The 12,764-nt window shown below is 42.5% G+C and overlaps 1 protein-coding gene across 4 annotated transcripts in view; it reads right to left on the bottom strand.

Annotated features, from left to right (window-relative positions):
* Nucleotides 1–705: 705 nt before the first annotated feature.
* KCNAB1 (potassium voltage-gated channel subfamily A regulatory beta subunit 1) overlaps nt 706–12,764 on the bottom strand; it is a 498,217-nt gene continuing 486,158 nt past the window's right edge. For all 4 annotated transcript variants that reach the window (XM_045386728.3, XM_005546175.5, XM_005546177.5 and 1 more), the window contains 2 exons: nt 7,831–7,919; nt 706–2,662 (listed from right to left, as the gene is read on the bottom strand). In XM_045386728.3, coding sequence (XP_045242663.1) covers nt 2,573–2,662; nt 7,831–7,919 — 179 coding nt within the window. In that variant the 3' untranslated portion in view covers nt 706–2,572. The remainder of the gene's footprint in view (nt 2,663–7,830; nt 7,920–12,764) is intronic.

Raw genomic sequence — 12,764 nt, 5'->3', positions numbered from 1 at the left:
TGGGCAAGTTTTTTTCATCTATCCAGGCCTGCTTTGCTCATTTGTGAGAGGGATGGCTTTGCAGATTGCTAAGGTTCCTTCAGGCTCTGACATCTGCCTAATGACTTGGGCAGTCTCTTCATGAAGATGAAGTGACAGTTCTTAAAGTGGGAAGCCAGACACAGGGTTTCTAGTTTGCCTGAGATTTCCATATAGGGATGGCTGCTACCCAAGTTACCTTTTGGAATGATATATTCTCTGCCAGGGAATTCTTTTCGGAAGAGAAAAGAAAATTAGAGTGCGTGGAAATTTTCCTAAGGACGTAACTGAAATACATTATCTAGTATATTTACCATGACAGATTCGCATATAAAAAACTGGCTGTTCCCACAGCTAAGCCATAATATTTATATTTGGTTTTGATTTGCAAGTTTTTAAAAGTGAATTCATGAAGCCTTAACCTTAGTGCAGAGTGTTCTAAAACTCAGTGAGAAATGATATCTTCAGTAGTTAATCTCCATTGATAGAAAATGTTTGGATTGCAATTTAAATCTCAGACTTTTGATCACTGCTATTTCTGTTGAGTATTCAGTGCAGCTTAGCTGCCAATATAATTTTTATTTAGATGATTATTGCCTATTTTATGGCCACATATATTTTATATGTGTATATTTTCCATATATGGAAAGATAAGCCTTAAAATGAAAGATCAGATAAAATCTATTGTGAGATTTAATGCACAAAATGCTTTTATTACTCTAAGCAAATAAATCACATTTCCCATTAGACGGCACCTCAGCTCCTCTATACGTACAGCAGTTCACTGGATTGAATACACAATGAACAACTGAAAAAATGATCAATTTCCATCATTCTGATATTCGGGCAAAAAATTCAAACTTTGTTAGAATACAGGTACTGGTAATCAAAAAGAAAATTTCTTGATATCTCCCACTAGCATTTTCAGATTTAGAATTTAACCATGAAATACACATTTAGAAATAATGACAGAAAATAACATTTTAAAATGATACTACAATTCTTCTGTAAACCTCAAAGTGATTTCTGTATGGGGAAGTTGCTGACCAGAAAATTAAATTAGAATTTTGTACATCCTCAGATATCCAAATAAAGTTAAAGGGCCACCTCCACACCACCCCCTTCAAAAACAAAAAACATATTTTCTCTCTTTTTACAGATATTGACACAGTATATTCTCACAATTTTTCTCAAGTGGGATATTAATGAGGGTAAGTAGCCAATAGTGGCAGGGCTAGATATACCTCAGATTTCGAGTGCAACAAGGGTAAGCCCCATTAATCCATGCAAAGAACTTTCATGCATATAGTTTAGTGCATATAATATTATATAACCAGAAGTTCTTTAACATTTTGCTTTTCACTAGGCAAGTTAATTTACCCAGCATATTCTGAATAGTGACATAGCATTTTTTCACAAAGCCAGTGGTTGACTTTCATGTTAACAACGCTTCAAAAATACCAAACATGTTGAAAATCCCAGTGCTAATTAAACAATCAACATTTGCCTTTCTGGGTATTTTACAGGTTTACTTAAAAAACTGAGCATGTATTATGTTTATTTTTAAAGCTCAAATATTTAAACTTGCAGAAATTGTGCCTCCAAGCAGTTGACAGTATAAAGCAGGTTTTAATAAAAATGTAGTAACAAATGAACACCTAATTGCAGATACATTGCATTTTCTTCAAAGCTAAGTTTCCGTAGCAGTGTAGCCCTCTCTTTTATAAATCAGCTGCAATGTCACTAAAGATTGGGGTATTCATCCTTTTACTGTCACTACTTGTAAGTGGATATAACATTAGAATCCTAATAGACATTCTGGATAAGTTGTACAAGGCCATTCTTGGGGCCAAGCAACAGTAAATATTTGAAAGGTAATAAAGCCAAAATACCCAGAAATTGTAGTTTTGTTGAACAACAAATGGAACAAAACGTGTTAATATGAATGTGAAAATAGAAAAAAAAATATATAAAATTCTTTCTGCTTATTCTTCCAAGCAAGACTTTTGAGTGAAGATACTGTTTATTTTTTTGTTTGTTTTTTTGTTTTTTTTTGTTTTTGCAGTGAGATATATTTTTAATAACTATTTACTTAACAAGAATCTATTTCCTAAGAAAAATCTCTGAATTCCTTTCCTTCACTGAATTTAGTCTGTCTACTCTGTTTCTTATGCAACTCACATTGCATCTGTGGATTTTGTTCTTTTGAAAAAATATATCTGTACAGCCTTCTTTGAGTTACCAAATGCCTGAAGGTAATACATCACCCCCCGGCCCCCATATTCTTCCCATTGCATAAGCATGAGGTGTATACAGCAATGCAAGAATAGGTGACTCCAGTCCAAGATAAGAAAATAGAATGGATTTTCTTGGTTGTGAGTTTTCAGATGTGCACAGTGGTAGCGACAGCAGACACCTCAGAGAATCCAGGGAGGGACACTAGAGGTTGAGCAGCAAGCTGCTAAGTGATTGAAAAGACTGGTTAGTAACACCTTTCTGTACTGGGCACAGGCCGCTATTTTAACCATGCAGCTTCTGTGGTTCATGCATTGCCTTATGATCTATAGTCCTTCTTGCTGTAGGGCTTGTTGCGCAATATGTTATCAATCTCATTTACCACATGTGATGTCATCTTTGGGAGGACCTGAGAGCAGGAGGAGAAGTACATAGGATATTGTTAGCAGTGTTGATCATTCGTTTTTTTGTGCTCTATATTTAGCAAATTAATCTAGCATCGTGTATCTTCACAAACCACAGCTGAAATATAACCACTCCCCCATCACATTGTAACCTCCTTGAGGTCAGGGGCCTTGTTGATTGCATAAATGAAGGCATAAAGGCATAAGTGAAGGCTCATAGAAATATAGAGCAGCTCTATCCAGTGTAAATATAATGCAAGCCACATTTGTAATTTTTAATTTTCTATTGGATACCTTAAAAAGAACAGTGAAATAAATACACATTTTTACTCCATTATGTCCAAAACATTATTCCAACATGTAATCAATATAGAAAAGATACTTGACAGTTGTTTTTGGTACTAAGTCACATCTTGTGAACATGTTACACTTAAAGCACATCTCTGTTTGGACTCGCCATCTTTCACGCACACAGTAGCCACATGTGGCTAGAACTATGGTAGTGCATAGCACAGGTCTAGAGACTAAGAAGAGATTTATTCTGACTGGTGGTCTGAACCCTGGTGAAAGATGGCTGGGGTTTAACAGGCATCCCAGGTAGATGGAATAGCATGGAAAAATGAACTGGAGTGATAATGTACAGTGATTAGTTGTGGGGATGGTAAAACAGGATATGGATGGTAAGAACCGGATAAGAGTGTGGAAGGCCTTAAATGCCATTTTATGGAATCCCCACTTTAGGCAGTGAGGAACCTGTCAGGACTTCTGATCTAGGAGTAACCCCATCAGACACCTGGAGGTGGTTTGAAGGGTGAGTTGGAGGAGGTTAAAAGGGGACACAGATGTTAGATATGTGTTACAATCCAAGCCGGGCAATAGGGCCTTAACTAGGGCAGTGGAGCAGAAAAGAAAAGTAGACCTGACAGACATTTTGGGTGATGATGGTGGTTTCAAGACTGAGTAACTAGAAGAATATTGGTGTTGATTATTGAGATTAGAAACCAAAGGGAAGTAGTTTGGGGAATGAGAAGTTGGGAGGGAGTAGGATGTGTTGAGTGTAAGGTGCCTGTGGAATATCCACCTAGGAGTGACTGAGCAGCTGCACATGCAGCTGTGGAGCTTCATAGTTGCCGGAGGGCTGGAGTTGAGGGTTTGTGAATCATTTGCACGGACATGCTGATTGAAGCCTGGGGAAAGGATGAGCTCATTCAAGGCTAGCATTTATTGTGAGAAGTGGGCCAAGGGTACACATTACACCATAAGACAAGGGACAAAGGCAGACTTTCTCACTGGAAAAGTCTGACCCTGTGTGGAGACCGTGGTGAAATACAATTCTGACGACCAGTTCTGAGGTTTCAACCTCATTCTCCTTTTGCTGCAATCCTGCTGGCCAAGGTGACCTTGTCTCCACTCAAGTGCTATCCTCAGAAGCCTTAGGGTTTGGCAAAATAGTAGAGCTGCCAGCCTGGGAAACTTCATTCTGGTTAATGTTTTACTGTGAAGCTGAAGAAAGAATTTGATTTCCCACTAGCTCTGGAATTTCAGTGTCCAAACAGCTAATGTGTTATTTAAAATGAGATTGTAATAATGAGACCAAAAACCTAGAAACTGGATGTGTTGGATTTTTTTTTTTTTTTTTTTTGTCTAAAATACAGTGGGTTAGCCATGTGAGGAGAAAAATCCTTCATTCATTACACCAAAACAAATTTTTGATAGGAAAGAGATTTAGACATTAGAAAAACGAAACCATAAAAGTACTCGAATAAAACAAGATGTAGTATCGCAAGACCAGAATTTTCAAGAGAAGCCCCACTTTAAAACATTGTAAACTACTACAGATTTTACAAACACCCCACAGGCTACTAGTTTTGCAAACTTGATGTTACAATGCCTGGGATAGGTGGTGGGTGAGGGAAGGTCTGGCTAACGTTGCTGGGGCTGGCTGGACATTAGTGAAAGGCCTCCCAGGATTCGGTTCCTGTTGATCTGGAACTTGGGAGTGGAGGAGGATTTTGCTAGGCTGGGGTAGTGGTCAGTTTGTAGGCAGGGGGCCACTGCTATCGCCGAGGCTCTGAGTGGTTCAGGATGGCTGAGGATTCAGATTCCGGGGAGGTGTGGTGGGGAGTGATGAGGCCCGACTGCTGCGGAGCCTGGCCTTCTCTGAGTGGGTGGGGAACCTCAGAAGGGTTTTAAGGCATGTGGGGAGGACGAGGAGAGGCGGTTCTCCCACCTTTTAGGCGGGAGTGGGGAGGATGGAACCTGTGTGGGTGAAGGCTGGCTGCCTGTAACTGTGCTTTCACCTGTTGTCTCTCCCACCTATCGGGCTCTGATTTATATACGCCCCTTCATTTCTGCACATCCTAGGCACATGGCATCCCTTGAAGCAGCTGCCTTCCCAGCCTACTAGAAATATTTTCTTACAACTACTGGTGCTCCATATTTTCCATCCTTCTGCAACCAGTCCCACCACTGCTGGGTACCCCTAGTCACCCAGTCTGCTCTTCACCATGTTGTGGGCCCAATCACAGCTTGTCTTGGGTGGACTTCAGTGCTGGGTAGTGGGAGGTGGAGTAGAACAGGGGAGGATTGGTAAGCCCGCAATGGTACCAGCCTTGCTGCATGGATAATGTCCCCTTTAGGATAGGCAAAGCCTCATCCTGCTGCAAGCAAAAGCCTTGCTAGGGAGGAAATGTTTTGGGAAGAAAAATTACTCAAGACTTTTCCTCTGAAAGTGTCTCCTTCCCCGTCAGCTGCCTTGTCTACTTCCACAGCTTTTAAAACTCAGCCTGAGACTTGCCTCATATGCCATCCCCAGGCACTGTGACTGCCCCCAGGAATGGCAGTGATCTCCCAGTAATAGCATGATAAGAATCCTCAATTCCTCCCTCTTCTGCCAAGCCATGGTGTCTCTCTTTCTCAAACCTACAGAATCCATGCACTTCTCTCCCCCTCCATGGCCACTACCCTCATTCAAGCCACCATCGCCTCTTGCCTGGATGACTGCCCTTGCTCTTCATTCTACTTTCCGCACAGCAGCCAGAGTGACCTTCAGACATTCAAACAGGAGCATGTCCCTCCTCTTAAAACCCTCCACAAGGACTTGTCACATGTAGCATGAACTGTAACCCATGGTGTCCTGCGAGACCTGGCCCTGCCTGTCTCTCCTCATCACTGCAGCTGCTGTGCCTGTGCTCAACTACATGTTGACCACATTGGCCTTAGCTGACAGTTCCTGGGAAAAGTCATGGTCCTTCCCATCTCAGGGCCTTTCCACTGCTCTTCCCTGTCCCTGAAATGCACTTTCCTGGACTCTTCACATGCTGTGTGAAGGCATGTAAATCGTTGTCAAAGAATGTAAAAAATGAAGGCATGCGAAGTCCTTGGAATAAACATATTCCAGAGGGGCTTTTTGCAAAGACATTTAAAATAGGCTCACCCATTTCTCAGTCTCAGTAAAATAAACATTTATTTACTTAATGGCCCTTTTCACAACCTGAAATCATTTTGTATATTTATCTGTCTCTCCTACTGGCATGTAAAAAACCCCTTGAAGGTTAGACGGTGTTATTCTTCTTTCCTGTGGGTACCTGGTATACAGTAGGCTCTCAAAGATCTGTTGAATGAATTAAGGGATAGATTTTTTAATTCACTGTTTCTCAGCCAGCACATGAGCTCTTTGAAGGCCGGGTCCTGTTGCCCATCTCAGTCCTCCCACTGCCTAAGATGATGCCAGACATAGAATTAAGTGCTCCATAAATATTAGTGAAACTGAAATCATTGGATTGAATTTCAGTTCTTTTTTGTACAAACTGTTCTGTCCCCTCATCACTGTGTACCCTTATCTTTCCCCAGAGCATAAATGAAAATGAGAGGTGGCATTCATAAGAGGGATAATTCCTCATGTAGGCACAGGGAACCTCACAGAATCCAGTAGGAGTTACAGGGCTGGATATGGGAGTTGTTAGAAGCAGAGAGGCAGAGGTGATTAGACAGCTGCACAGCCCTAAGAAAGGTTGGGGGAGTGGGCAGCGGATCTATGCCATTTATTCCACAGTGTGTTCTGGGCTATTTTTAAAAAGGATTTTAAATCATATTTGTCCCTACCTCCACCTGTTTCCTTTTGGGAATGGTAACAGGGCTATGTGCTTGTTGCAAGGACAGGTAGATAGGGAAGAAGCTGTGAGATAGTTCTTTTCCTCCCATGAGCAGGAGAAAAATAGACAACCTTTCTTGTTTTAGCAGGTAGTGGCAAGAATTGCGGGCAGGATCATTCCTAGGGCTTTTAGCAGGGTTGAGAGTAGGACAGACTCAGGATTAGCTGTGGCCTTTGGGGAAAGGAGGTGGTCACAATAGATACTAAACTCCACCCCTCTCCTTAGAGTTCCCAGGAACATCCTTTCAACCCACCCACTGCCACTACAAGCTCCCCAGAATATAGCTGCAGGCCCCATCTAGTGCCCTGAACCAGCGGCCATCCTCATGGCATAGGGAATGGGGATGGGCCTCCTAAATTTGCTTCTAGGGAGATGTGATCCTGGAAGTCCAAAATAGAATTTTGAGCCCATTTCTCTTAAAACATGGCAAATATTATTCAATAGGTCTTGAGTATTAACTAAGGAACATGTGGTAAGTACCCTAGGAACTGGAAAACCAGTGGAAAAGCAAAGACGCAGGTCTCTGACCTCAGAGGGCTTGCAGTCTAGCAGGAGAGACAGGCAGTTATACTACATTATCATAAAAGTTATCATGGGAGGGGGAATACAAGATGCTCAGCGAACAGAAGAGGCTCAGCACACAGCAGGTGGGCAATATTTGTGGAAAGAACAAATGAGTAAATGATGTATGTATATTGTCCTATGACTTAAATTTCCAAGCAAGTTATCAGCAAGGCTTTTATGGCGAGGCCTGGGAAGTCAGTTGCTGGGTTAACACTGGAATGCACTCTTCCACAGAAACAAACCATCCCAAGAAATGAGCTTTGGGAATACTGCCTGTTCATAGGCAGAGGACAACCCTGGATACATGTTCTGGGAAAGTGTTCTTTGCCTTTGTTCCCCCTACTCTTGCCCCACCCAGAAGGATGGAGCGGGGCAGAGACAGACACTGCCTGGAAATAGCCTCAAAGGCACCTTTAAATTCCCTGGTGTTTGTTGGAAGGGGCTGCAATACTTGCCTGAATGGCACCAAGGTTTTCAATGAGTTGTTCAGGGGTGGATGATCCCAGGAGCACAGAACTCACGCCTTCATTTCTCAGGCACCACGCTGGGAGGAGAGGACACTGGGTCAGGTTATCAAAGCACTTCCAATCACTGATTAGCTTATAAACACCTGCTACAGCTGTTTGTCGCAGCCAAAATTTATTAACTCCTTTTGTGGAGGATGTACAGTGCTTCCTAGATTAAAAACCTGAGCAGCACCCCCTGTTGTGTAGAAGATTTGACAGAATCTGTCAAAGCCCACCTGGGAGGGGAGATGCGAATGCACAGAGGCGTCGGATCATGGATTGTAAGATTCTCTCCGGCACGCTCAGTTGCCCTCAAGTAGAAGCAGAAAACACAGCTGCACTGCTGTCTTTCTTGCTTCTCTGTTGGTTTTCCAATTCCTAGCCTACTATATGTCCCTTAGTTAACACTCAATGCATTTGGGTTGGCTCAGGGCTTAAGGCCTTTTTGCTTTCCACATAAGGCCTCGTCACCACAACCGGGGCATTCAATCCAGCTACCCACCCTAGAAACACATTGTTCTGGAAACACCTAACATTGCTCACCAGCAGATGGCTCGATTCCTGTTTCTACCTTGACCCACAACCTCCTGTCTTTCCATCGTATTCATGTTCTCACTTTTCCACATCTGTTGCTTGTAGCCCTTGTAGACTCTAGGTTTCTGGTTCCTTGGTTCCCACCTACCTGGCAGCCCTCTCTGGACCTCCCTTTCTTCCTAACCCAAGATTCATTCATTCTGTCTTGATGATCTAAATTACTCTCTTATGAACCCTCACACCCTTCACTTCCTCTGCTTCCTTAGCAGATCCCCATCAGTACTGCATCTGTGTTTTTGGCTTCTACTTCAGGGCAGCTGAGCGTGCTGGAGAGAATCTCACAGTTCATGGTCTGGTGCCCCGTGCATTCACGTCTTCCCTCCCAGCTGGCTTCAGCCAGCCTGGTCAGCCTCATTCTTGCCCTTGGTCATCTTTCTTTTCCCAAAAATGACCTTAAACCTGTACTCTTAAACCATTCCATCAACCTCTGTCCCCTGACTCTTACTAGATGACCTTGTCCTAATGTCTATAGAAAATCAAGTCCCTCCATTGGAATATTCCTTAATTCCCCACTCTCCTACTGCATAAGAATCCACATCCATATCCTCCAGTTTCAGAAGAGGATGTGTGCGGTTTCTGTCAAAGACCAAACTCTGCCTTGGAGCCATCTCCTTTTTGCCTTTTCTTGGACTTGATTCATACGTGATTCCACTGCCCCCACCACCCCATTTCAAAATTTCTTACAGTGTCTTTCTGTCAACAAAACATGCTAAAATTTCTCCCATTCTAAAATAAGCTTCCTCTGACCCTTTTTACCTGCTTAGATACTTCCCCAACCTTCTTCCCCTCTTAAACTTCTAAAAGGTCAGTTCGGATTCCCTTACTGACCTGCTTCACATCCCAGTCACCTTGTTGCTGTGTCCCAAAGCTAAGGTCCCCAGGAGCCTCCTGGTGGTTACGGTGGACTTCTCAGTCCTTAGCTGCCTGGAACTCAGTGTTGCTGGACTAGATGCGGTGTCTGCTGGGCCTTCCTGCGAGATGCCCCACAGGCACCGCAAACTTCCGGCTATGATGCCTGGCTCTCTTGCATTCCCAATCACATTTGGGGGCATCACCAGCAATGTGGCTCCCCAATCGGGAAACCTGGGAGTAATCTTTAAGAACTGTCCTTTTCCGACCCCCTTTTCCCTTTTAACTGCTAAGTCCAATTAATTATTCCTCCTAAATAATCCTCTAATCAAGTGCTTTTCAAACTTTGGTATGCGTCAGAATCATCCCAAGGGCCTGTGAAACACCCACTGTTGTGGCTCACCCCGAGTTTCCGACTCAGAAGTTCTGGGGTACGGTCTGTTCATTTTTAACACACTCCTAGGTAATGCTTATGCTGATGCTGCTGATCTGGGACCATGCTCTTTTGTGTTTTGTTTTCTAAACCAACTTTATTGAGGTAAAATTTACCCATCAAAAATTTTACCCATTTTAGTTGTACATTAAATTTTTTTTATAAATTTACAAACCACCATTTTTAATATGCAACCTTCACTATTTTCTTTTCTTTTTTTTTTTTTTTTTTTTTGAGACGGAGTCTCGCTCTGCCGCCCAGTCTGGAGTGCAGTGGCCAGATCTCGGCTCACTGCAAGCTCTGCCTCCTGGGTTCACGCCATTCTCCTGCCTCAGCCTCCTGAGTAGCTGGGACTACAGGCGCCCGCCACCTCGCCCGGCTAGTTTTTTTTTGTATTTTTTTAGTAGAGACGGGGTTTCACCGTGTCAGCCAGGATGGTCTCGATCTCCTGACCTCGTGATCCGCCCGTCTCGGCCTCCCAAAGTGCTGGGATTACAGGCTTGAGCCACCGCGCCCGGCCGCAACCTTCACTATTTTCAATCCAGTTTTATAACATTTCCATCACCCTAATAAGATCCCTACCTCAAGTACCAGGCAACCACTGACCCACTTTTTGTCTCCAGATTTGTCTTTTCTGGACATTTCACCTAAATGGAATCAAACAATAAGTGGTCGTTTGGGTCTGGTTTTCACTTAAGCGTATATTTTCTAGGTTTTTCCATGTTGCAGCATGTATCCGTACACCATTTCTTATTGTTGCTAAAGAGTATTCCATTGTATGGATACAGGGCTCAGTTTGACAATGACTGCTTTGGTTCAGCTGTCTTCACCACCTCAGTCACTGCTGCCCTCACTCAAGCCCTCATCTCTCTCCTGGAAAACTGGTTTTCCTACCTCTTGCTTGAATTATCCCCTTATATTTCCCCCATACAGCTCTCATCCAGCCAGCAGCGGTCTCTAAAAACACAAATCTGATCATATCACTTCCCTAGTTGGGCCTGAGGTTCTTAATTCTTACCTTGGAAAACCTTATTTTCTAGCCTACCTCTGCAGCTTCATGGCTCCCTACCTTGAACTTTGTGCTTCAGGAGCACTCACTTGTCTTTAAATCCTCTCCATCCCCAAGCATCTTGCTGCTTTTCTCCTCTTCCTCCCTTCCTTCTGGGGCATATTGCTCAAGCTGTTCCTTTTGCCTGGAATGTCCTTTTGCCTCCCCCTTTCTTTTCACCTCACTAATAGCTGCTTATCATTTGAGATTTCCCAAAGGTATTGCCTGCTCCTAAAGTACTTCCCTGAATTCCAAGCTCCTAATTCCCTAATCCTCTGTTCCCTTCTCAGTATTATGACCTGTATTAAAATTATCTATTTGCTTGACTTGCCTACCAGGCTGTGAGATGTGTCTTATTTGCATTTGGGTGCTCAGCCACCAGCCCAGTGTCTTGCACAAAGTAGGAACTTATTTAATGTTTGTTGAATAAACATAGGCATGGATGATTGATGGATATCCCCAAGCACATCTTCTGCCCCCATTTGGACAGCCGTATTGTCAACTGATACTCTTAAGCTGTTACCATGTCCAGGCCTTTTATGGTAATCACTGAATTTCCACATGGGCAAAATACAAAATAGTGCTCTATAAAAGTACCAATCCAATCTTTCTCTCCTTTTCTTGACTGCATTGTTTCCTGCTTTGCACTGAGAACTGTTTTTGGCCTTAAAAGTAGTTCTGAGGACAAAGCCAATTCTAGGCAAATTATTGCCCATAAACTACCTGACTACGCGAGGTCATCAACAGCTGATTCCCCTAATGGGCCTCTGGGGCACAGGAGAACCCACTGGGCAGAGCTGGTCAACTCCATGGTAGCAACTGCAGCTGATTCTGGATAATTAGCACCTCTAACCAAGTGTCACCAGCAAGTATGTCCAGAGTGCCTGTTCACTAAGAACAAAGTGTGAATGCTGGCTCCACTATACCTGTGTGACTTGGGGAGCAGGCACACAGTTGGGTTCAAGTAGTTCGCTTCCTGCTGGAGGATCTCCCCTCTCCCACACTAGCAGACCAAAGATAACACACCTGGAAATAATTTCCCTTTTGATTTTGAGAGTTTTGTGGCTATAAACAAAATTATTTATTTACAAAGAAAGAAGTGACAGGTGAGAAAGACATCTGAGGGGATAGAGGGAGGAAAAGGGGAAAAAAGCATGTATTAATTTAAACTCAGACCCCGTAAAGAAGGTACTTCATGTATATCTAATATCCAGTGAGAGTCTAAATCTTGTAAAGATTTTCTCTCTAGAAAGACAATGTTCTTCCCTGTCTTTCAGGGCTAAGTTTAATACTTCATGTTGCTGTCTAAAAACCATATTTATGATTGTGCAGAATATGTTTCTCTGCATATTACTCTGATTGCATGCCATGGCTAAGAGCAGACAGAATTTCAAGTTTTGCATGTCTACTCTTTGCAAGAACATTATCATCTTTATTAGCACTCACTGAGCACCTACTTTTTGCTTTATATATATAATTTCCCTTTACTCAACTAGTTTGTAAGATATGTATTATTATACCCATTTCACAGATAAGAAAATTATTATCAGGTTAAGCAACTTGCCTATGGTCAAATAGCTAATATGTTTTACTGTGCTTGTTAAAGCTGTAGGGTTGCTAAGTAAAAACATTAAATACATTGCTTTATTTTATTTTTTTGAAGAAAGGATTAAAGCAACAGTCATACATATACTTAGGTACATGGCATTTCCCCCTCTTTCTAAAACCACGTCCCATTTCTATCTTTCTATGACTGTTAATTGCAACTAACATTTCTCTGCCTTCCAACCTCTGAAGAGTCAAGCTACCAACAAATATTCTATTAAATTATTTTATTTGCATAAAGCTTATCTTGAGCTTTTTATCTCATTGGGTTAGTGTTTCTGATATGTCCCAATTCCTGCAATTTCTTAATCTTTAGGATTTTTTTTTTTTTTGTCTAGAATCAGCACCCATTTT

The sequence above is a fragment of the Macaca fascicularis genome, chromosome 2, assembly GCF_037993035.2.
Source record: "Macaca fascicularis isolate 582-1 chromosome 2, T2T-MFA8v1.1".
Taxonomy (NCBI): Eukaryota; Metazoa; Chordata; class Mammalia; order Primates; family Cercopithecidae; genus Macaca; species Macaca fascicularis.
The sequence above is the reverse complement of the archived record's forward strand: the minus strand, read 5'-3'. Positions and strand labels throughout refer to the sequence as shown.